This window comes from Rasamsonia byssochlamydoides (assembly GCF_041956645.1).
Source record: "Rasamsonia byssochlamydoides strain NRRL 3658 unplaced genomic scaffold VTN77scaffold_44, whole genome shotgun sequence".
Taxonomy (NCBI): domain Eukaryota; kingdom Fungi; phylum Ascomycota; class Eurotiomycetes; order Eurotiales; family Trichocomaceae; genus Rasamsonia; species Rasamsonia byssochlamydoides.
In genome coordinates, this window is record NW_027192427.1 from 219482 (window position 1) to 241121 (window position 21640).

The following is a 21640-nucleotide window of genomic DNA, read 5'->3' on the forward strand; positions in this document are numbered from 1 at the left end:
GATTGATTCGCTAACTCAAACTGCAAGTTGTTTTCGTTATCGTCGTATCAGAAGTATCGGCCATGCATAGACGAAAGAGGCTGGTAAGTAATTGGTGGCTGGCCAGGAGGCGCGTCATGTCATCTCTTTCTAGTCAGTCCAACGAATCACTTCAACACAAGATCTCCTCGAATGAGGTAAAAAGACAAAATATTTGTATTCAGGAACCCACTGCTAGATGTTATTCGTTCAATGATTTGATTATAGGAGCTTGCGATCTGGCTGTGAATGAAGCCTGCCTGCAGCTACCCGCGGGAACAAAGGTGATGGAAGATGAGCCCAGGTTTTGGCTTATAAAAAGCTTATGTTGCTGTTCTTCCTCCATCTTTCTTATTTATTTTACCTTCCAATATGATATCCCTCTAAGTCTTTGACACTTGTTAATGATTTGATTGTTGCAGACACTGTCTGGTGGGTCTGGAGGACCTCCCCACTCTTGTCCCACCAAGCCTGTCTTCCAAGGTTTACGGAGTATACGGAGTCCGTATCAATCGCGATAAGCGTGGAGTCGGCAAAAATAAATCCCAAAGTAAATAAACGAAAGAGACTGAAGGAGTCGACAGCCATCCTCTGGAATAAAATATGTCATTGACTACCTAGGTAGGTTGCCTTAATCACTATATATACAAAAGCATTGACGTAGCTGCATGATGAATACTCATGCTCGATACGGCAGGGAGAGGGATGAGATATTGATAACACGTAACGACCCTGCAAGGGCAAAAACAGGCAAGTTATGAGAAAATAGGTGGAAGTGTGTCGTACCGTCTCTGATATGAATACAAGTCGACCCAGACAATGCCTACGCTTCCTCACCAGGCAGCCTGACATCGTCCCAACCGCGTCCATCACCAATGCCAGGTAAACTGCCCTCTTTCCGGATGCCTCTCCATTCAGTCATGTTGATCCACCCAATCTGCTGGAGATCGCCAAATCCACCAATCCAATAGGCCTGCGTCACAATCATCTTCGCCCAGAACCCCGCATGGGGACTGTCCGGATTGCCCGGTAACCATGCCTCGGCATCAGGATGAGAAGCGAGGAAGCACGACTCCAGCGCCTGTTTCGTTGCGTCTGCGATCGGCGTGGGGAAGCGCTCCACATATCCCAAAAGTGACACGCGAGGAAGGCCGGCGGCGCTCAGAGGGAAGTCTGGGTACAATGGCGAGGTCTTGTTCAGATGATCCCACCAGTCGATCGAAAGGCTGACGTTGGAGCCTGCCGCAGTATTCTGAAATGTAGTCGAAACATAAAGACCCAGAAGGATGGGATTGCCCTGTGCATCGTCGTCGTCGGCGTCGGGCAACGACTCCTCACAATCAGCTATATACTCGGGGAGACTGATCGAGAGACCCGCAACGCCAGGAGGTGCGTGTGAATGCGACGGAGACGAATGCGGGTAAATCGTCGAAGCAACGCCAACCGTGGAAAGCGCCAGCAGGCGACGAGCCATCAAGGTGGATGTAAACCAGTCAGGACGGGTCACGATTGTCATGTCCTGCAGACCCTGCTGCTGGACGGCTTCACTGTGATGTCCCGGGTCGATATAGACATCATCCACGTCATTGATCCGGACAGAAAAGCGTGGCCTGGGCCCTGACGGGGCCGGTACCGGATCTTCTTTCTCGTGGGTCACAGATGTTACAAAGCCTTTCAGGGGATCATCATCGTTCAGGAGAGTCTGATCCTGCAGACCATTGTCCGATCCACCAAGAGGAACACCGCCAACCTGACGAGCGAATTGGACCACCAAGGCGGAAGTAATGAGAAGAAGTCTGAGGAATGAAGGTACGCTTCCACCACATCCAACCATGGTGGTTATATATAGTATTGATTGATTGGTTGCGACTCAACCAACAGGAACCGAAGACACGTCTGAGTTAGTGACAGACAGACCGATAATAAAATGAAGATGTGTCTGCAGTTAGATGTGGAGGTGTAGTCGAGGTGTGTCGAAATAAATCTCCCACGTTGGACGAATCGTGACTGCCGCGGGTGACAGGAACTCGGTACCTACAGAGAGTACGGAGTACAGCAGGCAATGACGATAAGTGGGGAAGCACCCTCTCGTTATGCTTATCACCCTGCAAAAGGAAAAGATCTTATCTGATGGTACTAGTCCATAAACAGCTAGACCAACCTCACTACGCTTCTTGGCACTAACCAAAGTGCACGAATCACGTGAGCGTCAGGTCATCTGACTTCCCGGGACTTCCCGAACGGACCCACTCTGTACCGGGGTACTAAGCCGAGTCGTTCCGGATGGACACCATCCTGGCACCTCTCCACGTGTCGCTGTTTGCGGCGTTTGCAGACTGTCACCGTCACCGGCACTTGCTCTGTGATTTCTTTCGGTGAGTCACACTCCCTCCACAGTGGTGTCAGTTGGTAAGCGCTGCAAGCAGGAATAATCGCCTGATCGTCCTTGCCACAGCGGACCTGAAGGACAGGCAATAGACTAATGAGAATCGACGATCCCGGATCAGGAGCTCAAGCCCCCTTCCTTCACCAGACTACTGCAGAGGATAAGATATCGTCGACACGAGTGGATACATAGTTGAGTCAGAGTTGCGGATATGCCGTGTTACGGTATACAGTCCTCCGTACCTCGTGACATGGATGGTGGACATGATCGCTGCTGCCTGTTGGCCAAGTGCTCGTAAGAGCCAACGGCTGCCTACTGTATACAGGAAACTTTGATGACAACCTATGAACATCAAGATCTCTGGAATTATAGTGGCATTCGTAGCCTAACTATGTATGTACATTTCGAGTGGATGCCAACCAGAGACAGCTGACCACACCCGATTGTGATCAAAGAGGTTGGATCATTGAGTGCGTGAAGAAAAGACCCGGGGCCGAAAAAGGCGGTAAGTGATGACACCAGTTAAGAAAAAAACATGTAGATTGTACTCCGCAAAATGCCTGCTCGCCTCCACCCAGCCTGCGTCGAAAACCCTTCCCAACAATAATGGACCATAAAGGACAGTAGGAAAGAAAACGAAAGCCCATCTGTGCCGACCGCACGCCTTGTAAATGATAAGATAACACGTAACGCAAAATGTCAAAAACAAGAGCACACTGCAATGGCAACCACCTTTTGAGTACATCATACAGGATGTGGAGATGAAAAAGATATCCATCTTCCACATTGAACAGGTAGGGAGGCAGAGGCTAGCAAGCACGCAGGACAACAATCTAGACGACTTTCCTGGCTCCTGAAAACAGCGGGGTATATATACAAACGCAGTCCTTTCAAGAGAACTCGGAAAACCCGTCACGACCATGTTCTTTTCTGCGGGGCTCGCCCCAACACCTCTGCCGCTGTAGTATTGAGGAACGTCGTAGACTAGTGAGAGTAGGACGAAACCGTAGACGATTTCAAACTCAGTTCATAAAGTCAGCTTCAGCGCTGGCGTCGAGAACCATTCTGCGAACCTCGGTGCTGCAGCAGGCACGCTTGGTGCCGCCAGTGCCTTTCCGGCTGGGCACCGGGACAGGGAGCTTGATGGACCTCAACTGGCCATCCAGTGGAGATTGCAAGCCCCTAGAAATCAAGAACGAATCCGCAACGCTCTGGTCGGGCAGGACGACCCCATTGTCCGTGACCGTATGCAACGCCATCAGCTGGCGAACATTATTCTGTAACATTTGGTCTTCTGACGCGGTTCTACCCCGTTTCCTGCATCGTCTGGATTCACGGGGAGGCTCCGGTGTGGGGTTGGAGCGTGGTACAGCTCCAGACAACTCACAGAGACCTTGTGCGGCTTCCTGAGCAGAAGCAGTGAGGTCGACGGGAGTGTCGAGAGAGAAGTTGGAGAGATCCGGCACCGAGCCCGTCGCCCCCGCGTCAGTGTCCGGAGAACTGTAGATCTCGCCGAATGATATCTCGTCGATTGGTGACGCAATCACCAAGTTCTTCCTGCACTCCTTAAGGGAGTTGGCGGCGCAACGACGAGTCGCCGTGACAGCCAATCGAGGCTGAACTGGCGCGCAAGTCCCAGATGCGCACGAAGAGATTGACGAAGATCTTGATGAGCGAGATGAGACCGTCGAGATATCGGAGATCATCGATTCCGGTGACGAGGCGGAAGAGGTGGATCGCGCGAGAGAGGAGCGGCGAACCAGGGACGGATAACCATCCGGGATCCCGGACTTGTTACAGAACACGGATGGCGGACGTTGATCAAGCGTGAAACGTGCCATGCACATGTTCTGGGCCTGAGAAATCGCAGCACAGATGGACGGCCGTCGAGAACAGGCACCACTGGCACTCGCAGCAGGAGTACAGGCAGCGCTGGACTGTGGTGTCATCTGTGGCGTGGGAAGCAGGCCAAGTTTTGGAAGGGCCGGCAGAGTCGGATTCGGGCATTCCAGGCGAGGCGTAGGCTCCAGGGTCAAAGGAATATTGCCAGGGCAGGTTGGGGTCTGCTCGTTCGATGGCTGGCTTGCCATCGCACCCTCACGTCTGGAGGAGCTTCGCGGTGATGCTGGAGATTCAGCAATGGGTGCTATCTCGAAGCCAAGAAGGCGGCCCGAGGGGCTAGATGGCTCCACGTCGATGGTATCCAACTCCGGAGTGAGTTTCGGGATGATTGTCCGCCAGCACTGATTCTCTCCACCAGGAGCGGTGCCCGCGCAGGGCGTATACTTAAGGACAATGTCCGTCCATCGCTGGTAGATAGGTTCGGGAATGTGCAGCTTCCAATCCACCGCTTCCAGAAACATCAATTCGTTCTGGTTGATCTCCAGAGTGTTGAGACCCGAAATCTTGCTCCACGCTCGGGCGGAATAGTTCCGATCTTGTAAGTATTTGGATGCAAGAATCAAGGCCGCCAGGAACATGCGTCTACCGCATTGCATCGCCCGCGCGACCGGCTTATCACGAGGTTGCTCCATGGTAAAATCATGCTTCGGAACGTGTGGTTTGATCTTGATGAGATAGTACAGAGCAACCTGCAGAGTACTATAGCTAGTACGAGACCTTCGCAGCGTTTCTTGAATGAAAGTGCGAAGGGGTAGAACACCCTTACACCCAAGGGAGGAATCGCTCCGAAGAGCAACCCCTGACAGTGGCCAGATGGTCTCAACAATCTGAGCAGCGGTGTCTTATGAATAGGGCTTAGCGAATGAAACACCGCATTCAATGATTTCCATTCAAGACTTACCGACGAGATTGTCAACAAAACTGACCTTGCGGTCACACTGACGCACCAGAGATGGCAGCGGCCGAGGACACGACGCGGGAGCTCCGCTCGACGGGACAACAGAACTGTTGGTGCGTCGAGGGTGCTTCCGCAGCTCCGGCGGCACGGCAGGGTCAGCGACTTTAGGAGCACATCCCCTGATTCCACCTCGAGAACAACGGGAAGTAGATTCACTTGAATTAGGCAAACCTCGACCAGCCACCTGACTTTCACCCGACGCTTCGTTCTCCCAGATCACATCGACGGGGTTGGTTGACGACGACGAGATCGAACTCTGAGAAGATACGCAGTCCAAGGAGAAAATTGAGGAGGCAGAAGAAGAGGCCGAAGACGCGACCGATGAAGTGTATGGGTGAGCATTGGTCGTCTTCTGTTGGCTCGGGTTTGAAAGATTCAAACCCAAGACGTCCATCCCGGACATATCCGAAGGGGTTGCCAAGTTTCGCGAGTGACTGGTAAGTCGTCGCAGGACTTTATGGAGCAAGGGTCGGATACGAAGCAAGACGGGATGGCCGATTTAAAACCGAGTGTAGCAATTAAACCGTTGCGCGAAAACCGTGAAGGGGAACCGAGAGACGGCCGTCTTTTATCGAAGGCGACGGTGGGCCCTTAGAGATCGAGGAATCTCCAGTTTGAGTAATAGATGGCGTGTCGAGGAAAAGAGGATGGGATGGTAGAGTATAGATGAGACGAAAGGTGAAGTGACGAAAGACAAGAATCCACAGGACCGATCACCCGATGTAGAACTCCAACGTAGATCAAGCCGGTTGCATGTGTATCAAACAGACCGCTTCGAGAGCCGCGTTGATATAAACGCTCAGGGACACCAATTGGGACTCTTGGAATGACTGTTATCTAGTCTCTTTTCAAAGGGAAACAACAACAGTCTTGCCGGACTTTTGGAGATCTGAAGAGCTGGATTCTGCAACGCGGACGATCGGTTCAATGGGGGCTTCGGCAGCAGGGTACATTTTGGAATAATCTGGAGATTGGGTATAAATATAGTGAGTCGATAAAAAAAAAACAGCGGACTGATTAACAAGCAGGCAGCATCCCCTTGGATCCGGTGCTTATCAAGGCAGTCAGCGGTCTATTATCGACGGGAAGTCAGAGACGGCGAGGCACTCGGAGCCGCAGTCGAAGGTAAGAGGGAGCTGGGTGAGGAAACCCGAGTCAGCACGGAGCTTCTAATGGTAGGTCCAGAAAGAGAAGATCTGATATTTTATGTCTTCTCTTTCCCGTGAGAATTGACTCGCAAAAGAAACAGGACGGAATACTCCATACACTGCCGGGTGACCAAGTGCAGAGCAAGGAGTAAACAGGACAGTGACTAAGAGCAGCAACCAAGACAAGTCACCGTCCAGGCCACCGCACCAGTGGCTGATATATCCAAGCAAGCAGGCAACGGAGCTAGAGATGGGACGACAGAATGTTACTCACCTGCTATTTGACTCCGAGCACAGTGGCGAGTGGCGGAATCAGGAGACTGGGGCCCCGGCGGGACAGGAACGCACTGGTCAGGAGGCAAACCACCACCCGAGCAGGCAGGCAGGCAGGCGGAAAGGAAGAAAGAAAACAGGATCCAAGAAAGACGACTCTCGCCGTGTGATGCACAGGCTGGAGAGTGAGTCTACTTGGATCGGGAGATGTATTATAGTAGTATACGGAAGGGAGCACGGAGCGGGTCGCGGGTATGACTGTAACACGATGAGATGAGTCTTCAGGGCCCAAAGATAGAATCATAGCAGGGCGAGGAGCGCCGTGCTGGGCTGCGAAGGGAGCCGATAGCGGGCAGTCGTGGCCACTGATTAGCAGAGGGCTGGGTGCCGGTGGCAGGCTGCCTGGGCACGGTCGGGCAGGGAAACGGGGGCGGCGAAAGGCTGGTCTTTGCCGCTGCCAGAAGAGTGGAACGGGGGCCCAGAGAGGCAAAAAAAAAATCAAATAAAAAAGAAGGCAAGCTATCTCTCACCAGACCACGACAATAAGCAAGGTCCCTTACTGGACCCGTCAAAAAGAGAGCGACTGGCTCGTCCGTTGTTTTGCCTAATATTTGCCGCTGAGCAACAGGCAGCAAAGGGGGCGAAGAACTGAAATGAACAAGAGCAAAAGGAACAATGGTAGGCTGAAACAGGCAAGGACCAGGGCAAGCGCAAAAAAAGAAAAGGCAGGATTAAGCAAAGAGATAGATTAGATTGCCAGTCAATATCAATAGCAACGCATATACAGTACGGACGTCTTCTGGCAGACTTCTAGAAGCCGCGGGCGTAGACTGTCGGTAGCCAGTTCATTTCGAACGTTGGCTGGGGAAGGAAGGAGAAGAGAAGCACTACCAGACGTCGGGGGACTGATTACTTTTAATGACTCTACTGCGTACAACTATGGTGCTGCTTAGGAGTGTTGGGTGGAAGGACTCTGTTCCCTGTGTCCTGCATCATTACCTCGCTGGTCTCTTTCCGGCCTCGTCGAAGTTTTTCGTCCTTAGTCAAGCGGACTAACCTCTGCCTGGGCCAACCACGACGCGTGACACCAGCCGGACAGCGCCACCCAGGACGCAGCTTGGATGAGGCAATGAATAATAATAGTCATCCCCATGACGCTGTGCAGAGAACACGTTCTGAGCCACGCACTCGACGATGGCGATGACTCCGCAGTCTGCACCTTCTGCAACCGGCCAGCCGGAGCTCCAGCTCCACGATGCCCTCATTTCATCATTACCGACTGGCAACCGGTAAATGGCGCTGTCCCCATCAGATATCTTGGATCGATAAGATATTGGTTTGGCTATCTGATTAGCGATGACTCGTGGTCTCTTCTGTCACGTGGAAAATAAGCCATGGGTAGACTCAACCAAGTAACATTAATGATTAAGGACGTTCTGCGACCTCTCCAATAATAGTCAGGTCACCTGGATGAGTAATATAACCTCGAACAATAGTTATATCCTGCATATATCCCCCACTGAACTCTCAGAACAAATAAAAGCTGTGTTCCCCATCTCCGGCTTGATCCTGTAGTAACTGATCACGACAAGTTAACTGTTAATACTGTACAACGTTCTGTATCGCTCAAAGCCATTTTCTACCAAAGAACCGTCAGTAATCGGCCAAATTTCCCCTCTTCGTCACACAGCGTCCTGCCCAGACAAATATTACTACCAAGTACTCCTTGTTCCCCATATACACATCATTTGTGGAGCATTTTGGGTTCCTGGTATCCAGGTCGAGGACAGCTCATAACAAGTCAAGGACAGTCGTCTGAGATCCACCTAACTGGATCTCTTGAAGCACAGTCAGCAACAATGGGGACTTGTGGGGAAAGCTGCACGTACTACTGTACTGTTCGTGTAGGGCGATTTCGGCGTTCCTGGACTCCAGCCTTTTGGAAACGAAAGGACCACTCATAAGTTTCGTTCAATACAAGCCTTAAATCCCTCGCAAGTTTCATTCAATATTATCTGATCAAGCAGAGTTTGTCGCACAGAAACCGATCAAGGTGGCTCAAAGAGTCCAGCAACAACCAGCCTTGCCTGCTTCATAAAATTAGCAGTGGGACATCTCAGGAAAGCTTGCCAGTTGCCACCATTTTTTTTCTTGGTCACGAGTTACTAAGCTATCTCACATATCGAGTCATCTCGGACGAGAGTTGGATGGGCTGCACCAGCTGGAGACTGGAGTAGCCAGCCACTGCAGGTGGGTGCAGACGGTGCCTTCCCGTTTTGCTTTCTGCCTGCAGCGACCAACTCGATGGGAGGGGGCTTCCTCGGTTCCAACGGACCAATGAGAGCCGGCTTGATTCCAATCGCTCCCTCCAATGACGATATGGTTTTTTCCATCTTTGTGATTGGCCTCTGGAGGATGGCTCTGAACCGCGGCTGGCATCCTGCGAGTCGGCGCCTGCAAGACTTTGAAGTAGCTTCCTTAGATAGCTAGCCCCGAGAAATAGGTCAATCTGTTCATGCAGTTCATCCTCATCCCTGCTCTTTGCTGTCACCTCACCGCTCCATTTCACATGTCCTATTTACCTTGCTGTCAAAGTGGGGGGCAAACTGCACGATTCTTTGATAATTTTCCGCCCATCTTTCGGCCGATCGAAAAGGGCTGACTGTAGAGCTTTCTGTAGTAGATCACCAGTAATGTAAGAGACGATGCGCTCTTGTACTCTCCTTGGCATGATTGTTGTAGTGTCGGCAAAATTGGACCATAGTTCTAAGAGACGCTCGCGATAATCGTCATAGATTGATCTATTCAGTTTGGAATAGGATGTGCTAGATCGAACTGACGATTCCAGAATCCCACTGTCATCAAAACGAATAAATCGAAGATAAGGTATTATCTCTTTATCTCGATCTTCTTAACTGCAGTTTCGAGAAATAGTCTCACTACGGTACCTAGGAATGGCAGTCGACATGATATGGAGTGTAAAGTTAGTTATTTAGGTACACACATACCTAACCTTCCCTAAACGTACTAAGAACAAATCCCGACCATTATTAGGAAAGAATATAGAGAGGAAATCTATTTGATGAATTCAAAATTTTCACACTGGGAAAAAAAATTTATTTAGTTTTCTGTATATAATTATTAAATCACTCCGTTACTTCTAAACGAATAGATTGCACGTGATTATGAACCGTTCAGATGTGTTTTCAAGGACGAAGTAGACTTTGGTTACCACGTGCATACTTTGTTGCTTCATACCTGACTGCAAGATTATTTATATATTTTTGCCAATGCCCTATAGTCTTCCATGGGGCTCCCTGTGAGATATACAGCGTATGAGTAGGCTCCGATCCCATGCTATCTAGGGCTCGTATATAATAATCTTCACTAATGAGAACGACGAGAGTGATGATGATGACAATAGAAATAGGCACTCACTTTAATGGAGTTTTTTTTTCTTCCCCTTGATATTCCATAGAAAGACTAGCTTGTAACTCAGTATGGCTGCCTACTTAAGGTAACCTATAAATTGGAATTTCTTCCCGTCTGCTCTCTCTTGAATATCTTCAGCAGGGTTCACGTTCACGCAAGCAAACCTGTTCCTTTCGGTCTCTAGACAGTGAAGAGTTTGAATACAAGGCTCTCATTCTCAATAATCTTTAGGATTGACTGGAAATGTACCATCAAGTCTTTCTTTCTTTTGAGGATAGACTTAGGGAAGAACATTCCTCATGGAGAACATGATTCAGAGAGAGAGGGAAAGAGAAACATGTTACTCTGACTCCATACTGCGCCTTATTATAAGCTAATATGTACTATATCTGTACTGTGTGTCCGCTGCTCACTGCCATGTGAAGAATCTCCTTCGGATCTTTTGGTAATTACCCTTTCCTACATAAATCTGCAGCAAGCTGTGACCCTTGGCTTTTGGTTTTGACGATGATGATGATGAGAATGGTGCTGTTTCTATTCGAGCGAGACAATCAGATGTGGAGTTGGGTGCTAACCCCCAGTGATTGGAGTTAGGTTAGTTCATGAATGTCGGTTGGAAAGACTCGACCTCGAGCAAGCATGGCAATTTTCCTGCTGATAACCTCTTGTAATTTTATAATTTCATTAGTGGATATATTATCAGTTTGATAAATAAATAGAGAAAAACAAACTCACGAGGGTAGAAGAGGGTATTTATGGGGAAAAAAAATGGAAGAGGTGATTCGAACAGGGGACCCCCAGCGGGCGAGGCTCGAACTACCCATTTATCCAGGGGCCCCTGTTCTATAAGGGAATACATCTTATTGACAGTGCATACGTTGCTAGAGTGTAGACAGCATGGGCTCTGACTGCTCTAGGCTGCAGTGCAGGCAGAGAGAGAGAGATTCCACAGATGCAGCGTTCATTTTGTTTACCCAAGGCAGTACTTGTCGACGGAGAAGAGGAAGACAATCTATTTTGACTAAGAAACTAGAACAGCTAGCTTGACAAGACTAGAAACGATGGTTAGAGAAGATCAAAAACAGGAGGAATCAGGCTGATTATATACAAAATTTGAAAGGGTCGATATTATTTCGTCCTCTCCGTTGTCGCGGGTAACGGCCTGCTTCATGGGTGAGCCTCCTTGCTGATTCCATCATGACTCTGCAAGATATCAGGATCCATTGATATATCAACATGACCAGACTTCTTCTATTTAGGGGTTTGCTCGTCAACTCCAAGCACCGGAGTATGACTCTCAGCATCATTGAGATCATACACTCTATTGCCAGTGTTTCCAGATCGCTAGGCGTCTGCAAACCTTTACCAATACCCTCTTCGTCGGCCTCTTGTTTGTTCTGGAAGCTGGCGGTACTGACAAGCCCAAATGGATTGTAATCCAACACGATTTATCAAGCGGTAGTACTAGTACTAGTAGTACTACAAGCCTGAAAGAGATCCTGTTTGAGAACCTCGAGAACCTTCTTGTTGATGTTGTGGAGATTGGGTACTTCATGAAGTTGTTGTGAGGATGACTTTCTTGATGCGCCAACATTCTGCATTTCTGCTTCAATGGAACCGCCAGGTTAGCGTCAGACACCAGCCAGGGCTTTCAATTTGCCTCACACCTGTTTGATAGGTACCATCATCACAGAAAATAATTATAAGTCAAATTGCTCTCCAACCGTATCCCGGGCGTTCTTTGCAGGGCAGTCCGGAGGGAGGTCCAGAGGCAAATGTCACGCGTGGAGGAAGCCTTGATGGAGTTCTGCAATCGTTGTCCGCAAAGAAGAATGGTTTTTCAGTATGACTTTAAAGGCTCCAAAGATCTACCTACTCTCCTAGATAATTACTGGGGTCCACAGTGCTGTGTCCAGCACCAGGCTAAGCCAGGTCCCTTAGAATTCTAGGGTATAGTTATTATAACTAACTAAGGTAAACCCTAGAAGTTACTCCTATTCTATAATCCTCTTTACTAGGGTAGTAATTAATTTTAGGTAACTTGCTATAGTCAGACTTTATAGTAGAACAGATTAACTACTCATGGTAAGCATATAGGTTCTAATTAGATAAGGGATTTTTAGTACAATAGAATATAGTTAAGTATATAAGGACCCAATAAAAAATATAGAAGATAGCCATTCTACTCCTAAGAACATATCTAATAAGGAGATAATGCCTTTGTTTTGAATGGGTAGAAAGAGAAAAACAGGTATTTTATGATGAAGAAGAGAAGGTAGGAAGAGAGAAAGAATAATAGGAAGCATCCCTTTTACTTAAACTTGTGGCTATATTTTATATAAGCTACAAATTTGGTTGGTATATAACGGAGAAACAGGCAGCTTAAGTACTTCTTATAATCCTTCTAATGCTGTTATTTCCTTCTCTATATGCTTATATGGGATTGGAAGTCATGCAAACTTAATCATGCTCAAGAGAGTGAATAAAGACAAGAGCACCCTAAATCCAAGAGACTGATGTCCAGCCGTTTTCGGTCTCGATTTTCTTTTTACTTTTTTTTTCCCCTCCAAGAGATTACATAGTATTTAGGCTTGGAGCCCTACGCAGTCAAATTGCTTGAAATGCAAAGCTGCTGCTTGAAGCACATACTGCTTTCTTCTTGCCATAATGCGTGCTGCAGGCTGCTTTCTGAATGTAATGAAATAGTATTCGAGAAATGCCCCTTTGAAAGAAAGAATGGATGTAGGCAAAATTGAAGAGTACTGTATCCGTAACGTGTCTCTCGATTTCTCACCCTTTTGATCTACAACAATACCCTTTTTGCCGAACAAACGTCGGACGGCCCTATCCCAATGATTATTGTTATGATTCGATAATTAGTTTCAAATGGGAAAAACGCTCTTCGGTTTTTACCACTGTGCAAACTTGATCGTTTTTTGCCCACTAACTTGACCCCTCCTTTCTAGATGCCCTCACCGTTCGCGACTCTCCACTTCTTGCCTAAATGTTGTTGTGACTCGCAGTCTCTGGCTGTTTCCCCAATATACAGTCCTGCTTCGTAAGTTGTTTCTCATCTCGACTTGCTGGGGATCTTTGATTTGTCAATAGAAGTGACGTATGCTGGATCCTTTACTTAGTTCTTGAAGCACAGAATTCACTCCTGGTAGTAGTCCTGCTCTGGTTTACAAAAGTGAGCCGGCTAGTTCTAGGAGAGACCATTCTGATTTTGAATGGGCCAGCCTACACTAAGTCTAGGTGTAGGAGTTTCCTGCAGCGCTGCTATCTATATGGTGCTTGGCGTCTCCGTGAGCAGTTTGCAATCTTTTTGAATTAGTTGCCTAACCAAATTCCTCAGAAAGAGTGACAACGGAGTCATGGGCAAACCACTAGATTATATATGCCTACTCTAGCTATTTTTTATTCAAGTTTTCCTCTAAAGGTCATTATTATATCACTTGAAATAGGCAGCCATTTTGGGAAAAAGAGAGAGAACTCCTTCACTATAGATTAGTAGATGGGGCCTAATGGACAAAGTCAGAAAGAGGCTAGCATGGGTGCCTTGCCTGGGTCTAGTAGTCTTGATATATTCGAGGTCACCTTCCACTCAGTTTTTTTTTTCTTTTCTTTTCAAAACAACACCACAACAACCAGTTTTTATAATCCCCGGACAATGATGAACTTGAACTCTAGATACCAGGACAGGAAATGTACCATCAAGTCCAAGGACTTGAAGAGGAACGTTCCCCATGGTGAGAGATAAATAATCCTCTGAGTCCACATTATAGAATAGGTATATCCCTGTTTGCCAGAGTCTGGGAGTTCCGGCGATCTGAAGCAGGCGGTTATCCGAGACAGGAAAGGCGATGTGACCATATCGAACCCTAAGGATTTGACCTTATAAACAGCCTATTTTCTCATAATTCTGATCTTCTCTAACCATCGTCTTTTAGTCTTGTCAACTGGCAGTTCTAGTTCTTAGTCAAAATATATCGTCTTCATTGTCTACTTCAGCGCTGTTACCTCTAGAACCAAGCTCCTGAGGGGCCTTGTTCTGGCTGGGTCTGTCTCTGGCAAGCACGCAGGTTCTGACCAGACAACGGATTTTCAGTGGAATATAGTCGAGTGTAGAAGGACCCGATGAATAACGTGGAAGAAAATACGACATACTGTTGGTATACTATTATATTACCTTTTACCTTTAATATTAGAAGTACCTACAGACCGGCGAACTACCAAGAGACCTAAATACATTGTCTCCCCTAACAAGTGCTGGACCATAAATGATAGTACAGTACAATGCCACATGAATTCCTACCTTAGTGTTTCTAGACTACTAGGCGTCTGTAAACCTTCAATAATGTCCTCTTTATCAGCTCTTATTTGTTCTTAGAAGTTGATCGTACTAATAAGCCCTAGATTAGATTATATACCAGCATCTGCTTTAATGGAGAAGTTAGTATGCAGTACTACTTAGGGCCTTCAGTTTTTCCTCATATATTTTCGATATTAACTATTTTTATAAAAATAATTATAGGTAGAATTTGCTCTATAATTATAATTCTAGGCATTCTTTATTGGCGATATAAAGACAAGTATGACACATAGGAGAAGTCTTAGTAAAGCTTTATAATCTTTATCTATAAATAGGAAGGCCTTTATTAGTATAATTCCTCAAGGTTCTAAAAATTTAACTGCTCTCTAAATGATCACTAGGGTCTATAGCACTACATCTAGTACTAGGCTAAGCCAGGTCCCCTTAGAAGTATAGGGTTTGGTTATTGTAACCATCTAGGGCATACTCTAGAGATTACTCTCCTAATCCTTTTAATCCTCGTTACTGGGGCAGCTGTCAATTTTTGGTAACTTACCATAGTCAGACATTATGGCAGCATAGATTAATTGCTCATGGCGAGTATATAGGTTCTGATAAGAACTCACGCAAACTTGAAATTTCAACTGGTTCCGTAACGCTGTTGAAATTAAGCATCCAAAAATAGTAATAAGAGAAGCAGGAATACCACTTTTGGCTAATGGAAGGTCCTTCCGGGTTGTTTCTACGCCACGTCATTATGGCTGTTTGCATTGTGCCGTTCTTCAAGCCTTTGCAGGTTCTTTGTTTGAATGTCAAAATCGCCACATGCCTGGAATCCTCCGACAGTGTGCTGACTTTTCCCTTATAAAGAAGTTCAACAACCTTCTGGCTTCAGTTGACAGTCTCTTCTAGTCCCGATACTGGAACCTAGAACCAAGACCATGCTATATGTGTCACCAGGCTCTGAAAGACAAAGTGTTATCGAGTGCTTTCGAGATATAAATCCTTGCATGAGCTGAATTTTTTTTCCCCTTTTGATCGTTCGAGTATTCATTTCAACTTCAGTGTCATATGTGAACATGTTGCCGCAGCAAGTCACGTTATGAGTCCACTGTCGGTATGTACCTACATCCCCTGTCATTAGCCTGGCTGCAGTCTGCAGTTTCGCAATCTTCCCACGCCATCGCCCTGCCCCTCCGACCTTATCTCTCGGGTCTCTCGCCTCACTCATTTCACTTTCACTTATCCTCAGAACTCATCTTGGAAACTCACGAACTAATCGAAGATATATCTAGCTGAAGTTCCCCATTCCTCACTTGTGAATGGCTCTTGTCTTCTTGTCATCTCAACGACGCCCCCTCTACGTATCGCGTTGGGCTGCAAACCACAGATATGGATATCTTTTGTCGGAACGTACCCGATCATCTCCAGAAGAAGCGCCTCAAAAAGGCATTCAGGCCTATCCTCGCAGAGCTCGGGATCTTTACATTCGAATGCCGGAAGCACAGCAAGGGACACGCGACACTAACGATTCCCGATGTCCAGAAGGCGCGACAATTACTGGAGAAGTACCCCAAAGTGCCCAGAGGGCAAAGGGTAGCTCAAAACCAGAGACTCATGCTATTCAACACCATCCCAATCTTTATCGAGGAAGGGAAATATAAACCAGATCAGTATCTTCTTCAGTCTCTTCAAGAGGAAGAGTACCAACGACAGAAAAAAGCCTGTACTTCCATGACTGTTGGGAGGCCCAATGACGTTCCGCAGAAACAGAGAGCGTTCTATATCGTCTCTCTGTCTTGCGGGGTCTTTGGTTACCTCGAAGGAGCACCTGTTTTTCGAGATTACTACAACCTGGGAGGAACAGGGGAGATCAAATTTGGGCGGACCAGCCTAGCCGTGACGATTAAAGAGATGTCTAGTCCGCAGAAGAAATATCGACTTGAGTTCGACTACTGGAACATGGATGGACCAGTTTACCTTGGTGGATATGAAACTCCATCACTGGTCTTCACCTGCACAGGTGCTCCCCGTATCTATGAGATAGTTGGACGAGCTACCATCGCCACGAAAGACAAAGAGAACAAGAACAAGAAGAGGCTCAGTTTCCTCAGCTATGGACACAAACACATCGTGTCTACGTGTTTCACGTATCGGGTTCTCTTGAGGGATGCGACTGACATTCGACTGATCCGTGGGCTTTCCAGCGAACGTCATATTCCACGACTAGATCGGTGGATCGATAGACGGCTTTCAGACCCCGTTCCTTACGCAGAACAACTCACAAGGTTCTTGGTTTTACTCAGGACCCAGACATTTCCATTCCGGATCAAGTATCAGCTTCAGATGCTGGTCTGGAATGGGGAGCTCCCGGCATCGACGGTTATCAGTCTCTTCCCATATGCGTATGCTCTGCTCTCCAGGAGACGGTTAGACATCGCAGTCAAAGTGTTTCAGAAGCTACCAAGGAAGCTCCAGCGTCCAAGCCCGGATGTGGATAGCTCCGAGTTTGATCCCCAGAGACTGATCGAAATCCTCACTAAGATCGAAGAGGGGAAAGTGTCCGACTTTCTGGACACAGGAAAGCCTGGACATGTGCACCAAAATCAGACCGAAATCCACCGAGCTACAGTCACTCCGACGGGCATCTATCTCTATGGACCGTATCCCGAAACCCAGAATCGAGTCCTGCGGAGGTTTTCGAGATTCAATGATTTCTTCCTTCGTGTGGAATTTGTCGAGGAAACTGGGGATCCGATCATGTACGACATCACATCGAACTTGGATGGCATATTCAACGATCGGTTCCGGGTAGTTCTGAGAGATGGGATCGTCATTGCGGATCGCCATTTCAAGTTCCTTGGATTCTCGCACTCTTCACTAAGGGCGCGGACCTGTTGGTTCATGGCCGAATTCACCTGCAATGGCGAGCGCGTTGATGTCTCTCGCATGATTCACAAGCTGGGCAATTTCCAGGATATCAACTCGCCAGCGAAAGTTGCGGCGAGGATCGGGCAGACGTTTTCGGATACTCTGACCTCCATTGCGATAGATCCTCGCATCGTCAGAAGAGTCCCGGATATAGAAAGGAATGGTCGGGTATTCAGTGACGGTTGTGGCACGTTGTCAAAAGAAGTTCTGTGGAGGATTAATCGAGAGTATCCTCGACGGGTGTCGGTTCGGCCTACAGTGTTTCAAATTCGATTATCAGGTGAGACTATAAAGATCTACATATGTCATTACCAAGCTAATCTGATTCTTCAGGAGCCAAAGGTATGCTGTCTTTGGATAGCTCGAAGAGCGGCCCGGAGATAATGCTCCGCAAATCTATGGTCAAATTCGAAGCTGCCGACGACTGGAACATTGAGATCTGTGGTGCTGGAATTGAGAAGCTCCCCTGCTTCTTGAACGCGCAGCTCATCAAGATCCTTGAGGATCTGGAAGTCCCGGCGAACGCATTTCTCGCGTTGCAGGCAGACGAGATCGAAACGCTTCGACAGACTGTCCAGTCGCCTGAGCAAACAGCCAAATTTTTAGAACAATCTCACATTGCGAGGTCAACACGGTTGCCCTGGCTTATTTGTGTCCTGAGATCACTGGACCTACGCCATACGCAGGATGACTTCCTCAGACAGGCAGTGGAACTGGCGATTCTGGTAAAACTGCGGGATCTCAAATATCGCGCTCGGATTCGGGTGCCTAAAGCTGTGACTCTCTACGGTATCATGGACGAAACCGGGATTTTGAACGAAGGAGAGATATTTTGTCCTGTTCTCAGTGACCGTTCCTACAGAGAGATCCTCGTCCGAAAGGACGTGATCATCACTCGTTCCCCGGCCCTTCATCCCGGTGACGTGCAGCTAGTGAATGCCGTCGACGTCCCCGAGGATTCACCTCTTCGCAATCTACACAACTGCGTCGTTTTCAGCCAGAAGGGCAGCAGAGACCTGCCCAGTAAGCTCAGCGGTGGTGATTTGGATGGTGATCTTTTCAACATCATCTATGACGATCGACTGAGACCACGGAAGATCGCAGAGCCTGCGGATTACCCTCGCGGTACAGACACAGTCCTCAACCGGGCGGTCGAAATTGATGATATCGCGGACTTCTTTGTAACGTTTATGCGGCAGGATCAGCTGGGACGAATCGCAACTACCCATAAGATCCTTGCTGACCAGAGGCCGATGGGCACGTTCGACCCTGATTGTCTGACTCTGGCCGAATTGCACTCCACTGCCGTGGATTTTTCGAAGACTGGAAAACCGGTATGCTCTGTTTTCAAAGAAACTATATAACGGAACCGCTGACTTCATCAGGTGGATGTTTCCCGAATTCCAAGGTATCCCCCTTACCGACCGGATTTCATGGCTCCAGGTCCCCGTGTTCATATCGCCGAGAGTATTGAGATCCTTCAGTCTGAGAGAGAGCACCTATATGGCGAGGAGGACGATGATGACGATGACGACGACGACAGCCGGCCGCTTCTGCGCTACTACAAAAGTAAGTGCGTCCTAGGCCAGCTCTACAGGGCAATAGATGAGCAGGAATTTCTGAAAGACCTGCAAAGCCTGCCGCAAGAGAGGCCGATGAACCTTCTCACTGCCCTGTGGCAGTACGTTGAGAGCAAGACAGCAGGCTTCGTGTGGAAAGACTTCATAGACACGGGGAAAGACATCAAAGAGATGTGAGCTCTCTGTTCGATAACTTGTACCAGCATGTCACTTACATTCGAATGCTTTAGCTACGAGGACGACCTCCAAGATCTGATGTACCAGTACTCAGACACGCCGTGGAAAGCGTCTCTCACCGAAATCGAAGTTTTTATTGGAAACATCATGGGCGAAAGCCACAAACAGACCAAACGGCAGAAGGAATCATCGAAAAGTATGCGAGAAGGTGAGCCCCCTAGACATCACGCTAACATGATGGACGTGTCTAAGGGTTGGTAGACTACGACCGTCTGGTCGACTGGACGATATCGATGATTCTCGGTCGAGACTCGGATTGTGAAGGGAAGTCGCTTGAACGTTCCATTGCGTGTTTCTGGGTTGCGTTGAATGATGCCACGGCCCAGTACAACTACAAGAAGAGGAGACTTCGGAGCTTTGCTTGGATCGCGGCTGTTGTCTGCCTGCAGGAGATTGACAAGCGACGGATGATGATTCCTTTCTCGTAGCTCCTTCATCATTTTCTCAGGATTCTATTGTGACTTTAGCTCAGTCGCAGTCATTGACGGGAGTGTTACATGAAACGCAACGGGAGTTCGAGTGGTGAGATTTGACTGAAACAACAAATTTTGCAGGTGACGAGAACATGAAATTGTTGCATATATGGGCAGATCAGCAGATACCCAATGATGCGAATCAGATTTTAGTCATGCACAGTGCACAGCGTGGAAATACATGTACATTCTCCTTGTTGAAGGCTATTGCGAATATCTGCTTATCCCATGTAAGACTGTTGTACCTGAAATTCACTTCACTTTTGACAAAAAGGGTAGCAAGTAGTGCACATAGTGACAGTAATCATATCATTATTTTCCACATAGACAATCAAAGCTATAGTGACAGTAGTATGAGAGGGATGCAGTTTCAAACTTACCTGTTTAGTGCAACAATGCAAACAAGTCAAACCTGCCCCGATACCGCGGCATCGAGCTTGACTTGCTGCCAAGCATAGATACAGCTACTGACGCCATACCTCTCATTTCGCGTCTTTGCTACACTCTGATTATTCTGTACTTGAAGATACCCGCAATCAATTAATTCGAGCGGGTTTCTTGCTCCGATGGATCGCTCACAAGATGTCTCGCTGGAGGAAGTCTTCTGGCGATCCCCCGCCCACGTACAGATGATGGGGGGTTATCTCCATTCCAACAACAGTATGGATCTTTACTTTATTCTTTCCACCGTATAGATCAGTCAATGCTAATTAATCGTCAATTACAGTCCTCTTCTACTTCGCCGAATCGCCCTTCTTCGACCCAACCTCGAACAACGCCTCCCTCGCGATCCAGGCCAGCTACAACGACGCCTTCCGCCATTTCGTCGAGACGCGCGAGGCGTTTGAGGGCCGGCTGAAGACCATGCAGGGGTTGGAGTTCATGGTCGCGTACGATCCGCTGCAGGCGGCTGCGCAGTCGGAAACGGCCTTCGCGCATGAGCCGGGCAATATCTGGGTGATAAGGAAGCAGATGAGGCAGAAACGGCCTGGGATGGAAGACGATGTTGTGGTTCTGGCGACGTATTACGTTGTCGGGGATTGTATTTATATGGCGCCGTCTATTGCGAGTGTTGTGGGGAATAGACTTGTAAGTGAAGCTCGCACATCGGTTGTCTAATATAATAGAGGGAGGACTGACCTGTCTAGCTCTCGGCCGTGACGTCCCTGACCAAGCTCCTCAACGCCGCCTCTCCGCTCCCGATCTTCACGCCCTCTTACGGACACACTTACATGCCCCCGGGTCCCAAGCTTCTCGATACCGCTCAGCCAACGGCACAACCTCAGCCGAGCAAAGAGGGCACCCCTGCGCCGGATGGCCCTGCACCGACCAAGGCTCCGCTCGCAGGAGCGAACGTGAGCAGCACCACGTTCCAGGATACGCGAAGTCTAATGGAAGCGTTCAATCTGCTTTCCAGATACGGCGACGAGTTCATGGACGAGAATCCGCTTGTTGGCGAACCGGGGTCATTTATCTTGTCTAAGTGAGGCAGAGACCTTCCACATGCAAATAGTATAAACAAACAACCTCCTTGGCGAGTAGAAGAGATCGCCCCATGAAACCCCTCCAGAGCCGTTGAAAACCCTCGCGGGGAAAACCAGCGTCCAGTTGGGGGACTCAGAATCATCAGTCAGCATCACCGTTCCCGCAAGCAGCGACGTGTGATGTGAAATCGATTAGATAGGCCCTTCCCGACACCTATGCCAACATATGTCTCGACTCGACTCGACTTGAGGGTCGCCCGCTTGGGGGAGCTAGCTAGCTTGCCTTTGCCGCGAGGCCGCTAATTATTATCATATTGGCATGCACGAATACGTGCTGTCCCGTCCCGTCTCGTCTCCAGAGACAGATAACCCAGGACCTGACTACAGTATAGTACAATTTCAAGATATCAATCAAGGGTAAGAAAGAACAGAAAGAACATCATGTTGGACTGTCGATAATCACGAGTGTTTAGACCAGCAGGAGAAATTCTGGAGTATTGACTTTT

At 48.1% G+C, this 21640-nt stretch overlaps 6 protein-coding genes across 6 annotated transcripts; 2 read left to right on the forward strand and 4 right to left on the reverse strand.

Annotated features, from left to right (window-relative positions):
• Window positions 1-841: 841 nt before the first annotated feature.
• VTN77DRAFT_5998 (uncharacterized protein) lies at window positions 842-1852 on the reverse strand (the record flags this gene model as incomplete). Its single annotated transcript, XM_069422226.1, has 1 exon — window positions 842-1852. One exon carries the CDS (start codon window positions 1850-1852, stop codon window positions 842-844), a length of 1011 nt encoding a protein of 336 aa, XP_069276559.1.
• Window positions 1853-2867: 1015 nt separating this feature from the next.
• Window positions 2868-3326, reverse strand: VTN77DRAFT_5999 (uncharacterized protein; the record flags this gene model as incomplete). Its single annotated transcript, XM_069422227.1, has 1 exon — window positions 2868-3326. One exon carries the CDS (start codon window positions 3324-3326, stop codon window positions 2868-2870), a length of 459 nt encoding a protein of 152 aa, XP_069276560.1.
• A 100-nt stretch (window positions 3327-3426) lies between these two features.
• Window positions 3427-5667, reverse strand: VTN77DRAFT_6000 (uncharacterized protein; the record flags this gene model as incomplete). Its single annotated transcript, XM_069422231.1, has 2 exons — window positions 3427-5147; window positions 5208-5667. The coding sequence occupies 2 exons, from the start codon at window positions 5665-5667 to the stop codon at window positions 3427-3429; spliced, it is 2181 nt and encodes a 726-aa protein (XP_069276561.1).
• Window positions 5668-6966: 1299 nt separating this feature from the next.
• Window positions 6967-9078, reverse strand: VTN77DRAFT_6001 (uncharacterized protein; the record flags this gene model as incomplete). Its single annotated transcript, XM_069422232.1, has 3 exons — window positions 6967-7139; window positions 7743-8027; window positions 8865-9078. The coding sequence occupies 3 exons, from the start codon at window positions 9076-9078 to the stop codon at window positions 6967-6969; spliced, it is 672 nt and encodes a 223-aa protein (XP_069276562.1).
• A 7313-nt stretch (window positions 9079-16391) lies between these two features.
• Window positions 16392-19605, forward strand: VTN77DRAFT_6002 (uncharacterized protein; the record flags this gene model as incomplete). Its single annotated transcript, XM_069422233.1, has 5 exons — window positions 16392-17640; window positions 17694-18694; window positions 18746-19113; window positions 19171-19325; window positions 19379-19605. 5 exons carry the CDS (start codon window positions 16392-16394, stop codon window positions 19603-19605), a joined length of 3000 nt encoding a protein of 999 aa, XP_069276563.1.
• Window positions 19606-20216: 611 nt separating this feature from the next.
• On the forward strand, window positions 20217-21137 carry VTN77DRAFT_6003 (uncharacterized protein; the record flags this gene model as incomplete). The annotated part of the gene is made up of 3 exons (XM_069422234.1): window positions 20217-20310; window positions 20378-20739; window positions 20799-21137. 3 exons carry the CDS (start codon window positions 20217-20219, stop codon window positions 21135-21137), a joined length of 795 nt encoding a protein of 264 aa, XP_069276564.1.
• Window positions 21138-21640: the final 503 nt, after the last annotated feature.